At 55.5% G+C, this 24,654-nt stretch overlaps 2 protein-coding genes and 1 long non-coding RNA gene across 5 annotated transcripts; 2 read left to right on the top strand and 1 right to left on the bottom strand.

The window, feature by feature from the left end:
• Positions 1-11: 11 nt before the first annotated feature.
• Positions 12-4,056, top strand: LOC101917805 (cytochrome c oxidase subunit 4 isoform 1, mitochondrial). Of its 3 annotated transcripts, none has more exons than XM_005235473.4 (5): positions 12-145; positions 994-1,073; positions 1,637-1,804; positions 2,909-3,040; positions 3,790-4,056. In XM_005235473.4, the coding sequence occupies exons 2-5, from the start codon at positions 995-997 to the stop codon at positions 3,924-3,926; spliced, it is 516 nt and encodes a 171-aa protein (XP_005235530.1). In that variant the 5' UTR covers positions 12-145; position 994; the 3' UTR covers positions 3,927-4,056. The 3 variants fall into 3 exon arrangements, with proteins under 3 accessions (XP_005235530.1, XP_055674656.1, XP_055674655.1); XM_055818681.1 differs by lacking the exon at positions 12-145 and adding an exon at positions 470-493; XM_055818680.1 differs by lacking the exon at positions 12-145 and adding an exon at positions 577-600.
• Positions 4,057-8,858: 4,802 nt separating this feature from the next.
• LOC101911449 (dual specificity protein phosphatase 22-A-like) lies at positions 8,859-21,343 on the top strand. Its single transcript, XM_027783915.2, has 5 exons — positions 8,859-9,023; positions 11,497-11,546; positions 14,646-14,720; positions 15,174-15,345; positions 19,938-21,343. The coding sequence occupies exons 1-5, from the start codon at positions 8,859-8,861 to the stop codon at positions 20,142-20,144; spliced, it is 669 nt and encodes a 222-aa protein (XP_027639716.1). The 3' UTR covers positions 20,145-21,343.
• LOC129785644 (uncharacterized) lies at positions 10,721-15,350 on the bottom strand. The gene is made up of 3 exons (XR_008749797.1): positions 15,217-15,350; positions 12,681-12,894; positions 10,721-11,417 (listed from the first exon to the last, which is right to left on the bottom strand). It is a non-coding gene; the product is annotated as an uncharacterized LOC129785644 (long non-coding RNA).
• Positions 21,344-24,654: the final 3,311 nt, after the last annotated feature.

Genomic DNA, 24,654 nt, shown 5'->3' on the forward strand with positions numbered 1-24,654 from the left:
GAAACAGTCCGCCCGCATCCCGTCAGCCTGTTGGGCGGGGGCCGCTCCTTTGCGGCTTCTCTCTCGCCCGCGCCTCCCGGCGTGCACCGCGCTTCCGCTCGGCAGCTCCTTCCGGTCGCAGCCCGGCGTAGAGGACGGTCGCCAGGTCGTAGGGCCGCGGCGGGCAGCGGGGCTGGGAGGGGGGTACGGGGGCTGCCCTCTCCCCGCCGCTTACAGGGCGAGCCCTCCCCGTCTCCTCCACCCGCCCCGCGGGGCGGCGGGCGGCCAGGGCAGCCCGGGCCGGGGGGGGTGATGAGGGGGGAGAGCTGCGGCCTTCCCCTCCCCTTGAAGGGGCCTCAGCGCTGTGCCGTGTCGCAGCGGCGTCATATCGGCGGTGTTACGTCGTGTCGGACGGGTGGGAGGCGTCACCGCCGTGGGTGACACCGTGGGGGAAGCGCCTCCCTGCGCCAAGGTCAGGCGTGGGCCGTGGGCTCCGCGCTCACCTCGCGTGGAGGTTCGTGGCTGGGATTAGGGGACCATGAGAAACCCGGATCCTGGAGCGGGGGCGCTGCTTCCGGCGAGCCTTGCATGGGCACCCGAGTCTGTGGGAGAAACCGTTAGGTGTCTGCCCTGCCCTCGGAGATGGCAGTGTTGTTTGCTGCTGAGATGTTTCCTTATTGGATGTGAGACGTGTTTGGACTCGGCTTGCTTGGGGCTCCCGGCTTGCACCTGACTTGGACTGACTTGAACAAGGGAATGCCTTTGAGCTCAAACGTAGGAGGCTGTGGGAGAAAGCAGGGAGAGAAAGGCTGATCCAGGTCGCTGTAATGGGGGAATGTCCTAGAAAAGCCCAGAGCGGTTTGGTGTGATGTGCTGCCCTTCGAAGAAGGGACCGGAAACCTCTAGACTGGTTTTTCTTTTTTACTGATTAGTGGAAAATAGTATTATTTCACCTTTGTGTGTTTGATGTCTTCACCTGACACTGACTTACCTGCTGCTGTTTTGTGCCGACAGGATGTTGGCTGCCAGGGCATTCAGCCTCATTGGGAAGAGAGCCATTTCCACCTCCATCTGCGTGAGAGCGCATGGACATGGTAGGTGGCAACTGCTTTGGTGTTTTAGTAAGGGTGATAAAAATACCCACTTTAACAGAAGAACACAAAAAGCTGCTGCTGGGGCTTGGGTAAGGAAAGAAATGGGATAGATGGGGGCTGGTGAGGCTGGTGCTTTGCCTGGTGACAGGAGATCTGAGCAGGGCTGTGCCAGCAGATGGCATTGCAGAGATGCAGGCTGGGCTGACTGCTGCTGGGGAGGCAGCAGGAGCCGAGGGCCAGGCAGAAACTAGAGTGGAAAAACAGGGCTTTTCAATATTTGGTAGGGGAGGTGATCAGTGTGACAGCTAGAAACGGAGATGACTGAGACATTAATGAAGTAGTTTTGGATATTACCTTTTATGGCAATCCCCTTTCTGCTTTATTATGCTTTTAAAATAGCACCCATTTTAAATGCTTCATCTGCAAGCCTTTTCCCTCCTGTATTCCTTAACTGTCATCACTGTTTTGACTGAGCTGTTTTATTTTTTGTATTGTAACCAGTGAGACATGTTTGCGCAGGACTCAGAAGCTTGACCGGGTGTCTCTTCTGTTCCCATGTGCAGCTGGTGTTGTCAAAGCAGAGGATTTCAGTCTCCCAGCCTATGTCGACCGTCGTGACGTTCCCCTCCCTGAAGTGGCCTTTGTAAGGGATCTCTCTGCTCAGCAGAAGGCGCTGAAAGAGAAGGAAAAGGCATCTTGGACTGCTCTGTCCGTCGATGAGAAAGTTGAATGTAGGTACCCAGGGCTTTAAGTAACCTTACAGCTAGCAACAACGTGTTCTGATCTGTTGCATGTTCATTATTGACACCTTTTACTAGAGAGACCACCACAGACAGTGCCTGCTAGGGCAGCTGTTAAACCCTGCTCTTTCCAATGGCTCTGCAAGCAGAGCCATGAGCCATGAAGGAGCTTTGTTAATTACGATGGAGCTTCCTGTGCAGAGATCAGTGGTTTGTGTTCCTGGGATCCTTGGTGGGGTTTCAAAAAGTTTGAAGTGCCTGCTGTGGTGTCTGTTATGTACCTGAAGTCAAGTTTGGTAATTTTTCCCTCTTCCAGAAATCAGATAATTATATTTATTTCTTGATTCCCTTCTGCTTTCAACAAGCCAGAAAATAATCTTTATTACAACAATATGCAGTTGTTAGTCTAGCTGAGTAAAATGAACCTTGTGTATTTGAATGTTAATGACTGCTGACCTTATCATTACCAAATTTCAGCTAATTAAAGTGCCAAGCAGGCGTTCTGACTTGCAAATAAAACTGCATCATCTTTTCTAGCTGCCGTTATGGTATGTAAGTGAGAACCTGATATGTGAGCAGTGCTGTGTCCACCTGTGTCAAAGTGAGAAGGTTTAAAAATCTTCTGGGGACTGCTCAAACGTTCATAAGCACGAAATTCAAAAGCTTGTGGACCTTAGTGGCAAAGCTGAGAGAAACCCTTTGAGATGCAGGTGTTCCTGTTGAAATTACTTGTGGTAGGAAGCTTTGTGGTCAATAACTGTACTGGGAATTGGAGGGAGGGAAGTAGAGCTCAGTTTTCACCTTCTGTCAGGCCTCTAAGGCAACTCTTGCACAACTTCACAATAATCTATGAAATGGAGACTAACACTGACCTGGTGGGGGGTGAAATACATGTGGGGATGGTGAAACACAGCTCATTTACTTTGGCACAAGTGCCTTGGTCTTGGCATGGGAGAGGCCACCTAATTCAGAAGCTCTTCTAACACCCTTTCCCCTTTGATCAGCTTTAGGCTTCGGTCATGTCCCTCTGGAGAGAGGTGTGTTGCCTGCAAGTCGCAGGAAAAGTCAAAGAAATTATTTGATGCTTTTTTGCAGTGTATCGTATCAAATTTAACGAGAGCTATGCAGAAATGAACAGAGGAACAAACGAGTGGAAGACCGTCCTCGGTGGAGTACTGTTCTTTCTTGGTGTAACTGGGCTCATCCTCCTTTGGCAGAAACATTTTAGTAAGTAAATGCCGTACAATGCTAACTCTCAAATGGAGAGCAAGATAACTGATACCTGATTGGAAAGGAGAGAATTCTCTGTAAACTGCTCTGTGGGGTCAGTGGTGTATCAAACAGCCATTCCAGTGGCCTTCTGGCAGTTGCTGTTTGTTAGTCTCTGAAAACTCAATTCTGGAGTTGTAACTTAACGGCAGTCAGCAGGTATATAATGTAAATATTCAGGAAGCTGAGTCATAGAGAGGTGAAGGTGGTGGAGAGAGCTTTGGTGGGAGGAGAGGAAAAGGAGGGGGAAGAGTGGTGATACTACTGATCCCAGAGCCTCCCATTTCTGTGAAACCTGCTGTCGTAAAAGCTTGGTAGTAAACAGTTGGGTTTCTGCCATGTTTGGCTTCCTTCCCAGCTAACGATCCTACCTCGAGGGAGCCCTCCAGCTGCTGTAAGGCAGAGCGTGCAGCTAAATGAGCTGCTCTCCGTCGGGAGGCTTCGTCTACTTGTGGCAAAAGCAGGCAAAGGCTGTTGTTTTGGTACGAGCCTTTGCCGATAAACGAAAGGGCTAGCGGGAACCTGGTGTGAGCTGAACGCTTCAGAAATTGGGTGTAGGGAGCGTAGGTTGGAGCAGATGATGGCATGCACATGATCGGCGCTGGTGGCTTTGGGAGGAAAAGCTTTTCATTGGTGAAACTTGCGCCTCAGTTCCCAAGTTGCTTGTTTTGTATCACGATGTAATTCCGCCTGCTTTTGAATTGCAGTGTATGGCCCTATTCCGCACACCTTTTCTGATGAGTGGCTGTCAGCGCAGACGAAGAGAATGTTGGACATGCGGGTCAATCCTGTGGAGGGCATCAGTTCCCAGTGGGATTTTGAGAAGAATGAATGGAAGAAATGAAGCAACTCAGTGGAACCTGCCCTGCTTGAATATGAAATGATTCCATCACCTGTGTGTGACCTCGTTGCTTATGTACTGGAACAACCTCTCCACCTACATAGATGCTAATAAATGTCTGGTTAACTTGAAAGTTTCCTTTTGTTGGTCTTGGAATGCATTTGTTGTGATGGTAAACTGTATTGCAGGTTGAGGAGCAGGGCTTTCCTTAGATAGTCTTGTCCTGGTTGGTCCATAAGCCATTGGAGGGAGTGTTTCTGGGGCACAGCCAGGAGTCCCACGGTGTAGAGGTCTGAGCTACATGTAACATAAGCAGATCCCAGCTCCTGCAGAGGCTCAGTGGCCTGTAACCACTCCAAAAATAGCATGTCGTGCTCCAAAAGGCAGCGGTGCGAGTCAAACTGAGCAGGTTGTGTGGTGGAAATCCACGCTGCTCGGTCTGTCTGCCCTCATAAAGAGAACATGTTCTCAACCGTGTGGGTGAGCTGCAGACCTCGCTCCAGCATCCTGTGCAGACTGGAGCGAGGAACAGAGAATTACTAGATCTAGTTCAGCCCACAATAGGTTTAGCTGAAACCCCAAAGCTCGTTTCATGCCTTGCCTCTTGGGTGAGGTGATGGTGTCCAGAGGAGATTACTGCAGCTGAGAGAGGGAAAGAAATGCTACATTTAGTGGGAGCATCTCAGAGCTTTTATTAAATGCAGTGGTCTGAGCAAGTTCTGGTTCATGGCTTCATGTTTTCAGGGCTTGAGCTGAGAAAGCTGGTGCCTTTGCTTTGCTTTGCCTGCAGCTGCTGAATTTCTCCCTTCGGCTAATCTGGTATGTGTCCCCTAGGCTTTCTGTAGGCAAACTTCTGTCTGAGGTTTAAAAATGCCCCTCTGAAGATGAAAGCAAGCTTCAACTTCCATTTGCTCTTTTTCCTGGTTACAGGACTGTCGTGGTTTTAAATCCATGCAAGTGTTTAGCAGTGATGGAAAGACTGGAGGCGGGGGGTGGGGTGGGTGCAGGGGTGCATCTTGGCCACTTGTGGCCTGCTGTGCTGGGGGCTGGCCAGCCTTTGCCTTCCAGCCAGAGAAATTGGGGGAAGGTTTTTAAGGTGGGAGTTAAGCAATGTCTTGCTCTTCTGGCATCTGAAAGGTCCCTTGGGTAAAGTATTTGTCTCTGAGGTGCTGAGAGGGATCACAGAACAGTTTGGGTTGGAAGGGACCCTAAAGCCCCCCCAGTTCCACCCCCCCGCCAGGGGCAGGGACACCTGCCATAGCCCAGGCTGCCCCCAGCCCCGTCCAGCCTGGCCTGGGACACTGCCAGGGATGGGGCACCCACAGCTGCTCCGGGCAGCCTGGGCCAGCGCCTCGCTGCCCTCACGGGGAAGAATTTCTTCCTCATCTCTAATCTAAATCCACCCTCTTCCAGCTCAAAGCCACCCCCCTTGTCCTGTCACCACAGGCCCTTGTACAAAGCCCCTCCCCAGGTTTCCTGGCGGCCCCTGTAGGTGCTGGAAGCTGCTCTAAGGTCTCCCCGGAGCCTCCTCTTCCCCGGGCTGAACCAGCCCAGCTCTCCCAGCCCGTCTCCAGGGGAGCGGTGCTCCAGCCCTCAGATCATCTTCGTGGCCTCCCCTGGGCTCGCTCCAGCAGCTCCATGTCCTTCTGATGTTGGGGGCCCCAGAGCTCGATGCAGCACTGTGTGTGTGGGGGGGTGTCAGCAGAGCAGAGGGGGACAATCCCCTCCCTCGACCCGCTGGCCCTGCTGCTTGGGATGCAGCCCAGGGCACAGCTGGTTTTCTAGGCTGCAAACACCCATTGCCAGGTCGTGTTGAGCTTCTCACCCCCCACCACCCCCCAGCCTTTCTCCTCAGGGCTGCTCTCAGTCCAAGGATGAGCAGAAGCCATTCTCAATCTCAAGGACGTTACAAGGCTGACAGAATTGCAGGCTGGTGATGGCTGCATGGTCTTCCCTGTGCTCAGAGTTTGCTTTTCTCTGCCCTTCGCATAGGTCGTGCTCTGGCAGGCTGATGGTGCTGATCTGGGAGGGGGCTGGCGAGCCGCTAGGTGTATCTGCTCTGAAAAATGGTGTTTTGAAGTACGTGTTGGAGCTGCAGGACTGCTTTACAGCTCCTCTTATTTCCCTTCCTGGATGGGGGAAGAGATGGGCTTATCCTCAGTGCTCCTTTAGCTGCACAACACTCGTGCCACGCTCTGGTTTTTGAGGTAAAGTGCCTTATTCTGAATTCTGCTCTCATTCCCGTGACTGGGAGGAATTAGCATAAGCAGGAGAGAAATCCTGCTGAGTGCAGGGCTTGTACCAGCCTGTAGCATCCCAGAATAAAGCCCAGTGAATGTCGCTGGGATGAAGGAGTTATTCCTCCCAGGGAAGTGCTCCCTTTCACCCTCCCCAAAAGGCTGGGAAAGCCCCAGGGAGCCCAGGAGAGAAACCTGAGCCTTGCCACAGCCCTGGATCCTTATTTCATCCTCCCCTGCCCAGCACCAGCCACTCTCCTCTATCCCCTTCACCTGTCAGCACAGCGGCAGAGACCTGCTGGAGCAACCTGCAGCCGGTAAGTGAGCTGAGTTTGCCAGGGCTCTGCACGCTCCCCTCTTGGCATGTGTCCCCCTTCCTCCGGCTCTTGGCAGAGGGATGCACTGTTGGGAGGGGGGAAGATCTCACCATCCTGTCTGGGATTTTCGGGTGTTTTTTTGCAGATAGCCTTGGATACCAAGAAGCCACTGGAATCCTGATCCTGGGGAGAGAAAAACCATGGGGAGTGGAATGAGCAAGGTACTGGGGGGCCAGGGGACGCTGGCCAGCACGTCCCCCTTGGGCAGGACCTTTCTGCTGCAGCCCAGGGGATTGCTTGCTCCCAGGCCACCACAATGCCCCACATATTTGTATCTTCTCTTTCTCATTCCCCTTTGAAACTTCAAGCACTCAATAAAGGGAATCAAGAAAGCGAAGAGTGACCACCGGGTTTATATCTGAGGTGATGAGCCAAGTGCCTGCGGGTGTTAGAAAAGTGACAGCTGGCTTTAGATGCTCCCCCCCTTGGGTGGTAAAGCTGTGGCAGCAGCAACCTCAGGGCTGCTGGGGGTCCCTGCAGGGAGGTGGCTGTGCCTGGAAGCCATGTGCTGCCAAGGGGGAAGTGGGGTTTTACTGCTGCTTCTTGCTCAGCTGAACTCCGGGGCTGGCAGGAGGGATTGATTTCTGTTGGTACCCTTAAATAACTGCTTGGTATGTGAGTTATCCAGTTTAAAATTAGACTCTGGGACAACAACAGAGAGACCAGATCAGGGCAAACTCTCTCTGCGTGGCTCTGTTGTGATTTAACACTGGGGTTTCATCCCCGCCAGACGCAGCCTGACCTGCAAAGAAGCTTTTACAGCCTTCCTGGTGCCTCCAAACCCCCGTGGGGTCCTGGGCTGCCTTTGCCAGGGGCTGGGCTGATGCAGACACATCTGTGGTGCAGGATCCAGCTTTGACTTGATGAGACACAGGGCACAGACATTTGCTGAATCCAGGTGTTTGCACCTCACTGCTGTGAGCTGGGGTTCAGCCAAATGGTAGAAGTGGGCTGGGTGAGACGCAGGGCTGTTGAAAACCCTTCCTACAGCCTCTCAAACCAGGTATCTTCTGCCAGATGGGTGCAAACACGTCCAGCTGGTAATCAGCTTTTCCTTTCTGTGCCCCTGGAAACCGCTCCAGTGGGCTCTTATGCCTCATAAATACACTGAGCTGTCCCTTTTCTCCTTCATAACCCCGCAGCAGCAAGCTGGAGACCAAATTTGCATACTTGATGGCACTTACTGCAACACCATGGCCAGAAAAGTACTATAAATAGCCTGTGCCTTTGCCTGTCTATCCCCAGCTGGCAGAGGCAACCTTTGAAACTATTTGCAAGAGGTGGTTGCTATAGAATAGCAAAACAAAACGGAGCTGCAGTGGGGCTGGCTTGCCTCCAGGAGATGGAGAGGTGGCAGGGTGTGTGTGGGGTGGGTGTCCATCTTGCTGGAGCCCTGTCTTGAAGGAGGCGGCTGTGGTGGGCTGAGCTTTTTGGGGAATCCAGCCCCCAGCACTGCCTTTCCGATAGCAACAGGACCACATGCAAGCCCCCTTCCATTTATGTGCTAAGTTTTCCTGAGCTCTGCACTCCTGGAGGTGCTTGGGCTGGTTGTTTGAGTGGGCTCAGCCTTTGCTGTTCGTTAACGAAGATAGTTCACTGATTAAGAGCTTGGCATATCATTGCCTGGGGAGTTTGGTGCCAGACGCCCTGGTCCTGCTGGTACCGTGCATGCAGCTTGGTGCTCTGGCCATGTCAGATGCACACGGTGCCCGGCACTGTCTGAAATCTCTCTCCTTTTTGTCACCTCTCAGATTGTCAAAGGCCTCTATCTTGGGAACATCCACGGTGAGTGCCTTTCCCTGCTCCACCTCTGTGTTGCTGTGGGATCCCTGGGCAGCCGGCAGAGCTGGAGGAGTCCTTCTCCTTGGGGGCTCTCTGTGCCTGCTCCCAGCTGCGGACCTCAGCATCTTCCACAGATCCAAAGCCCCCCAAAAGCCACATCCCAGATGCAAGTGACCCTGCGCAGGATCACCAGCCATGCCAGATGGGAACCCCTGGCATGACTGAGAACCTCTCCTGTGTTTGCTGAGACAATATTTACAGTGGGCCAACGCCTGGCTTTCTGGCTGGGACCTCTGGCCCCGTGGGGAGCGAAGCTTGGTTCATCTCCCAACAACAAGGACACACCAGCCTTTTCCAAGCTGGCACTATCATTTCTGACCATGGGGATGGCTTTAGGAGCCTGGTGAATACCCAGCGTACCCGAGGGGGATTTTGCTTTGAGGCAGGTGCATCGCCATGCCCGGTCTCCTACCCTGTGTCATGCATGGGGAGAGGCAGTGGGAAGGGCTGGCATGGGGGTCAAGGCGCCGGGGGGGGGGATGGATGTGGGTTGCTGGTGGGTGCTTGGTCCAGCAGCTCTCCCAGGAGGGCAGGTGACTGATGTGCCGCTCCTGCTTCCAGACTCTGAGGACCGTGAAAGCCTCCTGAGGAACGGGGTGACGCACATCCTCTCTGTCCACAGCAGTGCCAGGCCAGTGCTGGAGGTGAGTGGCGCGGTGGGGGGCCTGGGGGACCACCCGGGGGGAGCAGGGGCTGCGGAGGTGCAGACGGGACACACGCAGTCTTCCCCTGGCATGGGGCAGAGAGGGGGGAAGCGATGCTGGAGTCGCACTGATCTGCTGGGTGCAATGCTGCGTTGCGCCCAAAGGGGCTGAGCGCTGGCTTGCGGGGAGGGGGGGAGCGGCGTGCTTCGGGGGGCACGGGCACCCACTGGGTGCTTTCCGGGGGGCAGCGCTGCAGCCGCAGCGCGGGGGGTGCCCGATGCTGCCGCGGGGAGAACCGCGAGAGGGCGGCGGCGGCCCGCGGATGGCAGCACTGGGGCTGCATCCAGCCCCGACCGGCACCGGGGGCACAGGGGGTCCGCAGCACCCCTCCCGCTCCCGGACGGGGGGCCCGGGCCACCCTGGCTTTGCCCACCTGGTGCCCCCAGACCCCGGAGCGCTGCGGACCCCTCCCCTGTGGATGGGGAAACTGAGGCAGGAGGGAGCTGCCCAACGGGTTGATGTCAGAGGTACCAGCCAAGGCTTTCGTGCACTAATCCTGCCTGCACCGGGAGCAGGGCCAGAGCCTGCAGCAGGAGGAGCAGCTCCATGCAGGGTCCGTGTGCGGGGACGCTCGGGTCATGCTGCCCATCTCATGGCCACGTGCAACTTGTCATCCCCGTGTCAGACCTGCTGCCAGCTCTCCCATCCTGGGATGCTGCAGAAGGTGAAGGGGCCTGCTGGGACCCCTCATCCTCTGGGGCCACAGTGGGGAAGGAGCCCCAGCGACCCACCAGCTCAAGCCTTTTCCCCGCTAAGGGGTTGGGTAATGTGGAGGGGGGAGAGAGAGAAGGAAGGAGGCCGCATAAAATTGGTGCGGAGAAACGGCTGGTGGCTGGCAAAGGGGCAGCAGCTGGGGCTGGCGGGGCTCGGGGCACGGCCAGACGGGTAGCAAACCACACGGTGAGCTTACAACACGGAGCAAGCCACGGAGCTGGCGAAAAAGGGAACCGGAAAGGCATGGTGGGTTGAGCAATGTGTCAATCACGGCTCTGGGTCAGGAACCGCAAACCCCAGCACAGTTCCCATGCATGGCCCAGCTCCCTGAGGTGGGATGGGGGCATCCAGTCCCGTGGGGAGGGGGAAGCCACTGGGAGCCTGGCTGTTAATGCGGGACTGACATGCGACTCGGCATTTGGGGAGGACGGGGGTCACTTCAGCTGCTCCACTGGTTGGCACGGTGGCTTTGCCAGCACGGTGGCTCTCCTTGCTGCGGGGAGGTTGGGTTGGCACCAGGCATGGTGTGGTGCAGCCAGGTTTTAGGAAGCCGCAGCCCATCACAGCTCATCCCGCTGCCAGTGTTTGCTTGCTGGTCCCTGTGCCCCCGCCTGGTGCGTGGTCCCCTTCCACCCACCGAGCTCCCACCTGCACCCTCCATCCCCTGCGTGCCGGGGAGCTGTGGTTTGGCTGGTCATGTGGATGAGGAACCCGCTGGCTCCGTTTCCACCCGTGCACCCTGGCCTCTCTGGCAGCTTTTCTGGGCGGGGGGCAGCTGCCTGGGACATCATGGAGAGCCAGCAAGTGGCACATTGCTGCAACACCTTGTCCCCATCCTGCAAGAGGCTGTGGGTGGCAGGGGCGAGTGTGGGAGACAGGGCTGCGGAGGATGGATGGGATGAAGAGGTGATGCACGGGAAAGCCTGCCCGTGCTCATCCTTGCAACACAGGTCTTTCCAGTGCAGAAATATCCCTGTGCCCATCTTGCTCTGTCCCTTCTCTCCTTAAATAGTCAGCTTTTTCCAGCCTCCCGATTTGCCCCAGGCTGGAGGGAAGCAAGGTTGGCCTGTGAGGCTGGGTTGCCCAGGGAGGACCTTTGGGCACCGATGCCACAGGGAGCTGATGGAGATGGAGCAATCCCTGGTGCTTCAATGTTTCAGCTCTGGCTGGCAGGATTTCCACCCATTTTTCTAAGAAAGAAAAAAACCCCAAAAAACTCAGATGAAAAGGATCTAATTTTAACTCAGAACAGGGAGGATCGAGGAAGCGGCGTTTTAAAGGAATCTGACCCACGCCAACATGTGGCAGGATGATTTATTGTGTATTAAAAGGACTGGGAGGAAATAAGTCATTAATGAGAGTGACTTCATCAGTGCATGTTCATACATGTCTTCCTGATGGGGCTCGCTGGCTGGGGCCCTGGGAAAGGGGTGGCTCAGTTTTGGGGGGGCTTCTGAGCATCATAGCTGTTTCTCACAGTCTGGCCTCTCCTCCGGGCTGAAATGAGGGCAATAGCCCAGGATGGGATGGATGCAATGCAGCATGGTTCTCCCTACCCACAGGGAATGGGGTGATGGTACCCGAAAGTGGATTGTGCCTTTCCCCTCACCTACGGGTCAGCTGGGCAGAGGGAAAAGAGAAAAACGGATTTTGTGTTTTTCGGAGGTATCTTGTTACTGCAACCATCTTTATATTGCAGGACATGACCTATCTCTGTATCTCGGCCTCAGATTCATCCAGTCAAAACCTGTAAGTTGTTTGCCATCCCTTTGCCTTCCAGCATCGCGTGTTGGTAGTTATCGGTCAATAAAAGCTCAGATTCTGCAGCATGAAAGGTCCATTTGTGCTGCAAAAACTTCGTGTCATTGCTGAGCTTGGCAGAAGCTGATGTTCATTCTCTGACTGCAAATAGCATTTGTAGAGCTTAAAATCTGTTTCTGTGTGTGTTTGCAGTCAGTAAATTTAATTTTCCATCAAATTTCAGAATTATTTTGTTCGGCAGGGTTGAAAACTGGAGCATTAGGAAGACAGTGATTTGTGTTGGTCTTTCAGATATTTTCCTTGGAAAGCGAAATAATGTATTTATTTAAATCAGTATTTTTTTCTCCCATACAAAGCATGGATACTCATAAGTCTTAATGATGCTCTCAGGATGGAGCTGGTGAGAGGTGCTGCAAGGGAGTCCCAGGCTTTCATGGCACTTGGTGTTAGGGGGTGCTGGGTGCAGGTGTTACTGGCACCGGGGGGTGACATCACCCTGCTACTGCTTTGGGTGATGGACACCCATAAACCATCCATTGCAACCAGAAAGTGGGCGACTGCAAGGGATTTTTCTCCAGTCAGATCTTAAAAAGGATCAAAGCTTAATGCAAAGTGACTGGACTGAGCCCCATTGGTGAAGGCGCTGGTTTTCCAGCATCCTTGGGAGCAGCCATGCCCAGCGGTGTGATTCTGCTTGCTCATGCTCCGACTGAGCGGAAAGAGAAGCTTTACAAGAAAACCTTGCTTCAGCAAGAACTGGGTTTATTGGCTGTTATTTTTTCTCTTCTCATTTCTTTGCATTTGTGGCATGCCAACCAAAAGGAAAAAAAAAAAGGAAAAAAAAAAAAGACGACTGGCTGTCAGAAGGAAGACTTATTCAAGGAACTACTTTCTGCTTGTCAATTTATGCCTTGAATTTCACAATCCTGGTGGATTTAGTGTCCTGCAAAGGAGGTGCTTGTGACTCAGGAACTCAGTGGCTATCAGCATTACCAGGCTCCATGTCCCAGCCCCCTGCTTCGAGGCTGGAAATGCGTGGGGAGAGCTTTCCTCTGACTGGCTGCCTGGGGTAAAAACGTCCGTGGAGTGGGTGAGGATGGATGGGGTGGCTGAAATACTCACCTCTGTCCCTCTGGGATGGGTTGGGAGAGTGATGCTGCACAGACAGGGAGGGCTGGAGGCTGGCACCAAGTGTGTCAAGGGAGCTGGAGGCAACAGCATCAGGTCCCCGCAAGCAAGGTGATGTATCCCTGCCGGTCCTAGCCAAGGGGCTGAAGTAGAGGACTGGGATCTGGAGAGCTTGGACCTGTGCAGGCTCTGGGGGATGCTGCCTGCTCTGTAAAGATAAGTAGGTTGAGGTGAAATGCCCGGAGACAAGCCGTAGGTAGGGGAAGCCCCCCCCCCCCCGCCCCCAGCAATGCTCTGTTTGCTACAGTGGTCAGAGGAGGCATATGTGCAGCCCACGAGGAGTGATGGACTGACATCTCCTTTCAGGGCTGAGAAGCTCAATATTTTTAGTATGACCACAGCTTCAGAGACTCCCCCATCCCTCCTCCTCTTCTTGGGCAGCAGAACTCCCTGCTATTTTTGAATAAGCCCTCGGCTGGTTTCTTAGAAGGCTTCTGAGCCCAGCCTTGCGGGGCAGGGTGAAGAGCATCCCCTGTGATGGGCTAGCAGGGAGGGAAGAGGTTTTGGGGGGGTTCTGCCTTACCCCTGCAGGGAAGCCAGCTCTGAGCCCCACTGGGAGTGAGGAACGGGGGGAATAACTCTGTGGTAGCTCATGCCTTGGCTTCTGAGAAATCAGGAAGGCTGTGTGGGCGCTTGCCCACCCCGTCACGTGGAGGCAGAGGAAGTCCGGCACTGACACCAGAGGCACCGATGGCTCCAGCACCGAAGGGACCCTCTTCTCCACCCAAAAAATCTGGGGCTGTGTGCTGGACAGTCAGGGCAGGGAGTCCACCAGCAGCCCAAGTTACCCAGAATCAGGTTTTCTGCCTCAAAACTGTCCCAGGGCTCAGTGTGGCTGCAGGGGGGAGCAGGGGTGTGCAGCGTTTATTGCAAACGTGTGTGGACACGCCAAATACCTGGCCTGGCATGGGCTCTTGGAGATGCCTGCTGTCTTCAGGAGGGATCAGCAGCAGCTCCCAGCATCCCATGCCGTGATAAGCAAGAGGGATGTGTCTCACCGGAGCCTGCATAACCCTCCCACAAACACCCACCTCTCTTCCACCAGTACATATGGAGTAATTTATCCTGTTTTCTACATCTCCATGCCTTCAAAAAGATGGGTGCTGCTCACATTGCTGAGCATCCAGGTCAGAAGCAGAGAAGCACCGTAGCGTGTTGCAGCTGAGTAGCCAGAAAGTCCTGGCTCCCTGACCTGCCCCATTTTGCTGCAGAACTCGCAGGTTTGGGTTAATGTGCTCCCTCCACCTTGCTGGCAGTTGCTGGTTATGCTTTCAGGAATGCAGGCAGCTATCAGGGGACAAGCCTGTGCTGTTGCTGGCATCTCTATCTCTGGGGCATCGCCACCTCTCTTTGCCCTCCCTTGGTGGGAAGGGCCCGCAGGAGCTGCTTGGGGTTAAGAAGGGAAGGAATTTGCACCGTTTTGGGACCTGCAGGCAAAACAGTCACCTTCTTCCTGACTTCTTCCCCACTGGCATCTTTCCCTTGGAGGGAACCGGGTGTTTTTAGCATTGTTTGGGAATTAGAGGTGAGCCAATGGCTCAGGACAGCCTCTGATGTGGGTCCATGCATGTCCTTTGAGTGTGAGGTGACACCTTTCCCTGGAGGCTGCCTCCCTGGGGTCCTCCTTGAGCTGGTTTGGCTGATGGTTTCACCCTGTTCCTGATTCCTTGGGAAGCAAAAAATCCCCTGGAAAGCCTCCCAGGTCATTTCCTTCCTGACAGATCGGTCCCTCTGCCTTTGCTTGGCAGAGGAAGGATCTCTGCTCCCACCCCATGCTGGTGGCCCCAGGGTGGTGGGAAGTCCTTGTGGGGGGACACGACTACTGCTGCCAGGGTGGCCTGGAGCCTTGCAGGGGTGGGCATCCCTTCCATCCTCACCTCCCTGCCTCTCTCCTTGCAGGCTGCAGCATTTTAAGGAGTGCATCAAGTTCATCCATGAATGCCGGCTCAGTGGGGGAGGCTGCCTCGTCCACTGGTGAGAGCTGCCATAACTGCCTCCACCCCTGGTTTGCACTGGTGCTCTGGGAGGTGGGGATGGGCTTCCCAAAGAGTGGCCTCGATGTCAAACGTCACTTGTGGTGGGAAGGAAGATAAGGAGACAAGCAGGAGGGTGACAGGGGAGGGTCTCCACTGCCAAAACCTATGGGGATGGGTGGTCCATGCATTGGAAGCCTGAGCATCCCAAGAGGTGGGACAGGCTACAGGAGGGAACAGGGGTAAGCCACCTGCCCAGAGCCACTAGCAGTGGCTCCCTGTCCATGTGGCTCCTTACCTGCTCCAACACATGGCTGGGGAACCCTGCTAGCACCCCAGCAAGAGGGGGTGCCCATGGGAAGATGCATCCCATGGGTGTCCCTTGCTGTGGGGCTGCACCAGCCTCCATGGAGAGGATACCTCTCCCTGACGCTGCTCCCTCGCGCTATGCCAGCCTGGCTGGGGTCTCCCGCAGCACCACCATCCTGGTGGCTTACCTCATGACAGTGACTGAGCTCGGCTGGGAGGGCTGCCTGGCTGCCACCAAGGCTGTACGGTCCTACGTCAGCCCCAACTTTGGCTTCCAGCAGCAGCTGCAGGAGTATGAGGTGACCCTGCTGCAGGAGGTATGTCCCTTGCCGACGTCCCCTTATATATGTGTTTGCAAGCAGGCACGGCTCTTTTGCATGCAGCTATCTGCAGGGGCCAGCTGCTTGCTCGAGTTGGCCTTTGTGCATGCTATTTATTACCTGGGGATTTTAGGTTTTGCATACAAAAAAATGAAAATTGAAAAAAAAAAAAAAAAAAAGAAGTGCCTAGACATTATGCTAGTGCACTTAAAAAGGCTCTTTAAAATCCCAGTGCTTCTCTTGAGAGTTCAGTTAGAACACAGGGGGAGGGATGGGTGACCAGCAAGTCTCCTGGGAGTCCCAGGAAGGTGGCTGTGATGGTTCCTGGGAATGCAGCGCAGTGGGAGCTGGAGGTAGAAAGCGGGAGAGGAGAGGGAGGAAGGCTCTTGCAACCGGCTTCAGGATGTCTGGGTATGCTTGGATCTGGCAGGGCTTCCTCTGACAGCAAGTCCTCTGCTTTAAGAGGCAGATGAGAGACAGGAGCAAGTGTTGAAGGAGTAATTCTCCTCTTTCCTCCCCAAAATGATATGAAGTAGCAGGTTTTAGGAGGGCAGAAGCCCTGGCTGGGTGGGTTCTGTCCCGTGCAAGGCAGGGATGATGTTGGAGCTGAGCTGAGCTGGGTGCTGGCAGCTGGGAGTGACAATGGCATGTTTAATCAGGAGAACATTAGCTGCAGAGATCAGAGCTGCACTTTTGACCCGGAAAGCCTTCGAAAGCAAAGGGAAAAGCCTTTAAAAGCACAGCTCCCGCCCAGTTCCCTGGCTGCCCTCCAGCCTCTCACACAGGACCCTGCTCCTCCTGCTCCACAACAAAGGACTGTGGTCCAAAACTGCCCCAGCAGGGCACACGGGCCACAGGTGGACCTCTGCAAGGAAAGAGTAACCCAAAGCTTGACGTGTACAAGGCATCTCACAGCCCATGTCACCCCTAAACTTCATCCCATCCCTGGAGGCGAAGACCCCCATCCGCTGCAGCCATGAGCATCATGCAGCGGCCCCACAGCATACAGCAGTGGAGACCCCGTGGTCCCTCTGGTCACACAGTGGTTCAAGGGGATTTCTCCCCTCCCAGGAGAGAGACAGGGACAGCATGTGACATTGGTCCAAATGTCAGCCTCTTCCCTGCCACTGAGTTCCCTTCCCTGGGTGCTGGTGGGAGTGAGCAGGCGCTGTCACGTGAGGGGTGAGGGATGCAGCCCTGCCCTATTATCACTGACTTGCAAAAACACCCGCAGAGGAGCGCAGAAAATGGTTCAGGGGATTACAAAACACCCATGGTGCTGGAGATTCCCTGCGGGGCTTCCCCTGGCCCAGCCAGCTCTCCCCAGTCCTTCCCACGCTCTGGGTGCATCTCAGCACAGACCATGGTGTGGGGTTTGCTGTGCCTCCCCGCTCCATCCAAGCTATTCCTCCTGCTTCCCCATATCCAGGCTGGGCTCAGCAGATGCTAGTCTTCCCTCACTTTCCTTTAGATGCAGCTTTTTCATCACCTCGAAGTCTTGCTGGCAGCTTTGCAAGCATTTCCCCGAAAATACCAAAGGCAGAGCCAAGGGCAGAGGTGTTTGCATGTTTTTCTGAGCTGCGGGATTTAGCAAGAGCTGTGCTTTACTTGAAACACCCTGCATTCCCTGCAATCGCAGCATCAGGGAGGGAAGCTGCGGATGGCCCTTGTGGGCGGACTGCTGCTAGCACAGCGCTGGGGATGAAGGCTGGGTGCTGGAGCAGGGAGCACTCTGTCATTACTCACCCGCAGCTGCATTTGAAGATGGGGAAGAGCCGGGATGGATGCTCCAACCCAGATGTCAACACGCTGCTCCCAGCTCACCCCTGCACCCTCTACCTTTGCAAGAAGGAGAGGCAGCATGGGCAGCACAGGCAGGTCAGGCAGGCAGATGGCGGGGGGTCCCATGGGGCAGTGGGTGCTGTAGGCATTCACCTGCATGGCCGGGAGCCCATGGGACCCGATGCCGCATGGGTCCTGTGCCTTGCATGCAGCAGTTAGCTTGCTTACCTTGGCTGCGGGAGGTCACACCGTTTGTGGCTTTGGGGTGGTTTTCTATGTGTGTAGGTACAATGCAGGAGCAAGGGTATCATGACCTGAGCTTCAGCTCTTGCTGAGGGCAGAAAAGAGGTTAAATTTCCCCATTAACCCAGCTGTCATCCCAGCAGGCAGCAATCTGGAAATGCAGTGCTTGGGAACAGACATGGATAAGGGCTGGGCAGGCTGCTCAGGAGGAAAAGCCTCTTTTCTTGTTGGTTAAAACCTGCGAGGAGCAGGTCAGTCCTTCTGGGGACTTCCTGGGGACCTCCTGCCTAGGGCTTCGGGCAAGCATCCCTCAGTGCCTCAATTTCCTCGATCCAGAGCAGGGACCTTAGACAGGACCCTGGGAGGTAGAAATGGGGAAGATGCTCTCTGGGACGGGCCAGCCTGCCACTTGCTGCAGGAAGGACGCCTGGAGTGTGCAGCTGTGGTTTTGAGCTGGTAAATGGTGCTTATCGGGGCTAGATGGATAAAGAAGGAAGGAAGGGAACAAAAGCAGCAGCAGGATGATGGGTAAGGTTAGAAAAGGAAGTAAGCGAGCACAGACAAGACAGCGTAGATGTGAGAGAGGACACAGATGGGCATTTGGGTGATGGAGCCACCCCCACCTCCCCAGGGTCCCCCATGATGCTGACACGCTGCGGCCAGGCTCCCTTTCCCCCATCTGATGCTGTCCCAGGTGGGATGGGTGCTCGTGGCCCCAGGAGAGAGGAGGAGGGCAGTGGGTTAGTGGTCAGTGCTGGAGGAAATGAGCTGTAACCACTTCTTGCTCTGGCTTTAAAAGGAAACGCCTGGCAGCAGCAGCAGGGTGCTTCCCCCAGCCTCCTGCCGGCTCCTTCCCTCCTTCACTGGATGGTGGGAGCCAGCTCAGAGGTTGGGTGGTGGGTGCTGAGCCTCCGTGCCCAGACTGCTGTCCCCATGGAGCTTCATCCCTCTGGATTGTTTGCATGGGAGGGATGCTCCCCCCGTGAGCAGCTGGCACGGATGCTTAACCCAGATCCTGTCCCAAATCCTTTAGGATTCACTTCCCAGGGGTTGTTTTCTAGCAGGGAGACCAGGTGTGGCTCTTGGAGTCCATCCTGAAAAAGTGGTCTTCATGCCTGCAGGCCACAAGTGTGTAGCAGCCCTGGTGAGTCCCACTGTCTGAGAGGGCGGAATTGGGAAATCCAGACATTCCCAGTGGAAATCCCCTCTCTTCCAGCTGACCTTCCGTGGCTGCAGATGTCAGGGATGCTACCAGGGCTAGTCTCAGGCTTTTCTCCTCTTGTGGCTCATGGTCCCTGCACTGACCCTGGCAGGACAGGGCTGAGCTGGCCATCCAGCATCCCGCATCCTGCACCTTTGCCATGAACTTGGTGACTCCTGGCCGCAGGGTGCTGCTGCAGCACCCCTGCAGAAGCACTGCAGGAGCATCTTGTCCTGAGGTGCTGAGGCTGGGCAGCTCGTGGGGGCTGCTGCCCTCTCTCTCTGGTTCCCTGGGTGCCCTCCGTGCCTGTCCCAGGGCTACTCTGTGCCAGGGCTCTGAAGCTCGGTCACTCTCTGGACTCTTTGCCCCCACAGATTTCACATTCCCAATTCCATGCCTTCCATCCTTTTTGTAAGGTGTTTGGTATTGCTGGGCATGCTCCTACCACTCATCCCAGTAAGTCCTGCTTGCCGGAGCAGCTGGTTCCCAGCTACTTAGGAAGACGGCAATGCCCTGCCTGCTCCCCGCCAGCAGCTGGCAGCTGGCACAGGAGGTCCTGGCAGAGCTGCCCATCCCTGCCCACGCTCTCAGGCACCGCAGGCTGAGCCTGTCTGGCTGTTTCTCATCCCAGCAGTAGCGGGAAGCATTTCTATGGACCGTATCTTGCTTCCAAGCCACCTCCAGACCACAGCCTGCTGCCAGCTGGCCCCTGGCCACTGCCACACTCCTGCTGCCAGAGCAGCCTTTGCAGCTGGCTGTAGCAATGGAGGGGGGAGACAAGAGGCACCCCCTAACTGCCCAGCAGCGAGCAAAACGCTCTGCAAACAAACCTGCCTCAGCATGCAAGAGCTGACTTGGCCGTGCAGCTTGTGGCAGCAAGTCCAGCCAGTCCCTGCAGTGCCACGGTGGGGGGCAAGCGTGGGGAAGCTTTTCTTCCAGGAATTTGGGCATACAAGGAACAGCAGCAGCTTCTTGGCAATGAAAAGTAAATAAAGCTGCCCGTGCTGGCTGCAGCTGGCGTGAGAAGCTGAGGATGCTGCCAGCTCTCTGGGTTCGTCTGTGCCAGGCTGGGGATGCAGGGAGCACGTGGCCAGGGGGCAACCAGCGCATCTCTGGTACGATGCGGTTGTGTTGCATGGCATGTGAGTTCCTGCAAAACTGGGACCTTTCTGCTTGCTGGGCTGGGCTTGCTTGTGGCTGGGGATCCCCCAGCCTCGTCTGAGGCTGCGGCTGGGAGGCGGCGGGTATTGCCCCTGCTCGGCTCATTGCTTTCCACCAGAGCTGTTGCAAGCCCCCGCTTTCAAGCTGGGGGTGTCTCAGCCCCCACTGACCCTGACAACCTCTTTTGGCTTTGTCCTGGCAGTACCGTGCCTGGATCCACCACGACTATGGCAGGAACCCGTTCAAGGACCAGGAAGAGCTGCAGCACTTGTTGGCTGGGCAGGAGCAGGGGCAGAAGGAGCAGCAGCTGGGGAGCAGGGATCGCTCCTGGCTCCAGTCTCCAGCTCCCACCTACCCGCTCCCCTACCATGCAGGTGGCACTGGCAGAAGCAGACGGATGAACAGATAAGCAGCTGGCTGCTCGCAGGCAGACATTGGCCCTGGGGCTTGGAAAACTCAGTCTTCCCTTTGCCAAGTGCCTGCGGGGGTTCATGTATAGGGCAGAAAGCAGCCAGCATCGGCCTCGGCCGTAGGCTTGAGTGTTGGAGTGGAGGGGATCAGGACTTGCAGACCCTTCCCTTGACTGCTGGCTCCGTGTATGCCTCTGGGCAAGGCAGTTAATTGATGCCAGACTCTTGTTCTGTCCTGTTCCCTCATTCCCCAGTGGATGGGACCCACTTTTCTATCACTCAGAGCAGCAGCAAGCCCTGTCCCTCTCCCACAGCACAGTACCCAGGCGCTCCTCCCACAGGGCATGGGGATGCCAGTGCAGACCTTGGAAAGCCAGGGCAGGATGAGATGGGGAGAGGCCACATTGTCTTCTGCTTTGCAGTGAAGCCCGGGGCTGATGCAGCCTGCCCCGAGGAGGGAAGGATGGGTTCCAGGGCATGGGTGTCATGATGCTCGGTTCCTCTCTGGATGCTTTGCACCCGCAGGTTTCAAATTCCTGATTCCATGCCTTCCATCCTTTTTGTAAGGTGTTTGGTATTGCTGGGCATGCTCCTACCACTCATCCCAGTAAGTCCTGCTTGCTGGAGCCACAGCTGTCACCCTGCAGGATGGGGAGAGGGGCTGCAGATGCCCCTTGCCGTGCTTGGACTTTCCTGGTCCTGTCTGTCCTCGGCAGATATCTGTCTGGCATTTTTCTTAATGCACCCCCACCAGGGAGGGGGGAAATCCAGCGGTGCCGGAGGCTGCCTGTCCCCACCACCTCCATCCCCGGAGCTGTTTTGGGTTTCCCCTGCTGCCCAATCTGAATGTCCCTGATTGCAAAAGAAGCCAATTGCTTGATTGGACTTGGTTGACCCACAGACCAATTTAATGCTGTCCCTCTCCAACAGCCTTTTTAATATCGAAAGACCATGACTGTGCTGCTTTTTTCATCCCAAATTGACATATGTGTTGCCAAAGCATGGGCTTACTTTGCCAGGACTCCCCACATCTGCCCTGCAAGGAGGTCCCCAACACATTGTCACAGCCCTGCTACATTTAAACCTTCACCTCTTCCACGCCAGCTTGGCCTTTTAGTATAAATACCTTGCTTGGCTTCTCAAAAATATCTGTTCTGCAACCTGTTCTAAGAAAAAAAAAAAAAAAAGGCATTTAAAATATTTCTAGGAATTCTCTTAATGGAAATTTCTGGGTGCTCCAAGTGTGACAGCGCTGAGGGTGACTCACCCAGCTCCTAATAAAGGGGCAGTGATTAAAACCATGAGGATGGCTGGTCCTGATTTGCTGTGTTCCTGGTGGGAACGGAGGGATGGACTGACATGACCACTTCGCTGCTGTGTCTGTTTCCTATTTTCTTGATGAGAACCACCAGCAAAATTAAGTTTTAAAGACTCGATGTTTAGCCATAATGGATAGGATTCTGGGAAAAAAATTAGGGGGGCTTTTCCCTGTCTTTTTAGGTGAGAAAAGGGTCCCTTTGGCTGTTATTCTACTTGGAGGCATGCCGCGGTTTGTGCCTGCAGCACACTCTGCGTGAGAAAGCACCCTGAGCAATTAATGGTATTGAGGACCACAAATGCTGTTGATGGAGATGACTGGAGGGAAGTAGAGCAGACTGGGTCGATATTGAAATTAATGCCTCTGTTATCATTTTAGGAAGCAGAAAAATGGAACTTGCGCACAGGAAAAAAGAGAAGAAAGTTGGCTTCTGGTGTTAATAGGAAGTCATCAGAGATATGTGATAAGCAGAGATTAGATTGACAGTAGGTGTGATAACCTCCGCGGAGCGCTGCCATACCGTCCCATGCGCCAGCCTGGATGGCCATGCCCCTTCCCATCCTACGGCTGGCCATCCTGGAATTCTAATGTTCCCCAAGGAACTGCAGCACCAGAGCAGTTGTTACCCCTGGAAAAATCCCCCTGATTTTGGGAGTCACAAGGGATGGTCCTCATAGGCTGCAGCACCACTCACACCTGGCATCACAGCAGCAATTGTTGCCCTAATATCATCTCCTAAGCCCAATTTCCTCTGAATTTATAGGGTGTCCCAGGTGAATATATATATTTTTCTGCTCTGGGATACATCAGTGGGACCTGTAGTGGCTTTAGGACTTCTGGGCACTGGAAGGCAAGCCCTGCAGCAGGTAAAACCGGGCTGATTTCCACTTCTTTCCGCACGGTGAAGAGCACTGCATGCTTCGCTGCTCAGCTCTCCTGCACTGCATCAGCCCTCCCCAAAAGCCCGGTGTGCCTCCAGCGTGGGGAAGCTCGCTCTGCCCAAGTGTGAGTGAGCTTCCCAGGGTGTTGCTTGCACACAGAGAAATAGTTTACAAGAAATTCCCATCCCTGCTGCCTGCCCCAGGGAGTGTTTTGCATTCTCCCTTGCCAGCCGCTGGCAGGGCTGCAGGGTATCTCTCTCCCAGCCCACCGTGGCCGGCACCATGAGTGGCCGCAAATACCATTTTACGGGGATTATTATTTTATCCTCCTCCCACTGGGATGCCCCTCACCCCAGGGAATTGAGATTTTGCCTTTCCAGGCTGCCCATGAAGTCGCAGAGTCAAAACAAAGCCGGAGGTGAGGTACTAACCCCACTGGCAGCAAGGTCACAATTAATCTCCAGCTCATTGAGCTACAGAGGGGATGGAGAGGCATGATTATATGAAGCCCCTTTAAAATATCCTGAATTTGCCAGAACTTTAAAAAAAGAAACAAATTTTTAAGGGGGTGTGTGTGTGTGTGTGTGTCTCTATCCGGTGTGGGGAGGCAGGACTGGTGTCACAGGGGATGGAAATGCGAACTCCCCCTGCAAGGCTTAACTTGTTTCTTGGCAAAAAACCAGAAATAACCTTCCTGACCATATCTGATTGCAAAAGATGTTTCTGGCTCTCCCCAGATCTCACAGCGGGGGATCTGGTTAGGATCAGTTGGGTGTTTAAAAGCAAGGGTTATTACAGCAGTTATTAGAAATTACAGTAGAGGTTGTGTACCTTAGATCATTATTTTTATTATACCATCTGTGCAGGTCTATACATTTCCCATTTCTCTGTATTACCCACATGGGAGTAATTATGGTTTTCTTCCAAGAAATGTGTGTGTAATCTGGTAATCCCAAAAAAATCCTCTGAAATTGGGCTGCTGATGGTCCTTCACACTTTGCTATGGCCAGCGGCCCTGGCTGGTTATGTCTGGGCTGGGTTGCACTCCTGGGCACGGCCAGGGCACTGGTCCCAGCTGGGGGGCGGTGGGCTCTGCTGGGGGCAGCAGGCAAGGGACTGATCTGGGACCTGTGGCTGGTCTGGGAGGGAACTGGGAGCTGCATGGGGATGGACTGGTCTAGGACTGGGGAAACTGGTCTGGGGCTGGGGATGGGCTGGTCTGGGGGGATGTGGGATGAACTGATCTGGGATGTGAGATGAACCTATCTGGGACGGGGGAGATTGGTCTGGGACAGGCGATGGACTGATCTGGGACCGGGGAGGGACCAATCTCCAACTGGGGATGAACTGATCAGGGAATGGAAAGACTGGTGTTGGACTGGGGAGACTGGTCTGGGACTGGGCATGGATCGATATGGGACTGGGGAGACTCATCTGGGGATGGCCCGATCATGGGGAGGCTGAGCTCAGCCCGGGGATGGCCCGAGAGGGCACCTGGGGCTGCAGACGGACGGGACAGAGGGACACGAGAGCCGGGACACGGGAACAGAGGGACATGGGGCATCACCCGGTGCGCTGGAACAGGGCAGACACGCCCCCCGCCCCGCCCCCCGCCCCGCCCCCCGCCCCGCCCCCCGCCCCGCCCCCCGCCCCGCCCCACGCCCCGCCCCACGCCCCGCTTACTCCGCACCAGCTGATTTCCCGGAAAGGCTCGAGCTTCAGAGAAAGCGCTGCTGGGCGCGCGCGCCCCACTGGGCGACTCTCCATTGGGCAGCCAGAGATTAAGACGGCTCCCCATTGGGCGCGACGGGTATGGGGGAGGAGGACAGTAGAGGACCCGCCCCCGGGCCCTCTATAAAGGGCGGAGCGCGGAGGGCGGGGCGAGTGGCGGCGCGGAGGGCAGGTAGGGGATGTGTTGTCTCTGGCGGTGCGTGACCTGGGGGACGTGGGAGCGGGACGAGCTCACCCCGGGACCCACGGCCCCGTGCGTTGCGGGGGCGAGAGGGCTGAGCCCGCTTCATGCTGAGCAGGGCTGGCGTCGCGGGGGCTGCTGCGCGCCTTGCCGCGGGCCGTAGCCCGGGGTGGGCTCGGCTCGGCTCGGTGGCGGCTCGGAGCTGGGGTGGGGAGGGTACGGCACGGCCTGTATGGTGATGGGGCGGTGCTGCCTTGGCCGGCCCGGGGCTCTGCCCTCTTGTCCTTCCTGGTGCAGGGTCAGGGCGTAGCTGGCTGTGTGGCGAGGGCTCCTTGGCCCTGTGCTGCATCGTGCTGTCAGCTGGAGGGGCTGCTTAGCCCTGCCTGGAGGTGGGACGG

The sequence above is a fragment of the Falco peregrinus genome, chromosome 14 (genome assembly GCF_023634155.1).
Source record: "Falco peregrinus isolate bFalPer1 chromosome 14, bFalPer1.pri, whole genome shotgun sequence".
NCBI lineage: Eukaryota > Metazoa > Chordata > Aves > Falconiformes > Falconidae > Falco > Falco peregrinus.

Excerpts from the sequence above, each read along its gene's own strand:
- LOC101911449 (XM_027783915.2), top strand. The coding sequence starts at position 8,859 with ATGGATGTGGGTTGCTGGTGGGTGCTTGGTCCAGCAGCTCTCCCAGGA. Across the intron at positions 9,024-11,496 it reads GTGCCAGGCCAGTGCTGGAG|GACATGACCTATCTCTGTAT; the intron begins GTGAGTGGCGCG and ends TTTATATTGCAG. Across the intron at positions 14,721-15,173 it reads GGAGGCTGCCTCGTCCACTG|CCTGGCTGGGGTCTCCCGCA; the intron begins GTGAGAGCTGCC and ends GCGCTATGCCAG.
- LOC101917805 (XM_005235473.4), top strand. The coding sequence starts at position 995 with ATGTTGGCTGCCAGGGCATTCAGCCTCATTGGGAAGAGAGCCATTTCC. Across the intron at positions 1,074-1,636 it reads CGTGAGAGCGCATGGACATG|CTGGTGTTGTCAAAGCAGAG; the intron begins GTAGGTGGCAAC and ends TCCCATGTGCAG. Across the intron at positions 3,041-3,789 it reads CCTTTGGCAGAAACATTTTA|TGTATGGCCCTATTCCGCAC; the intron begins GTAAGTAAATGC and ends TTTGAATTGCAG.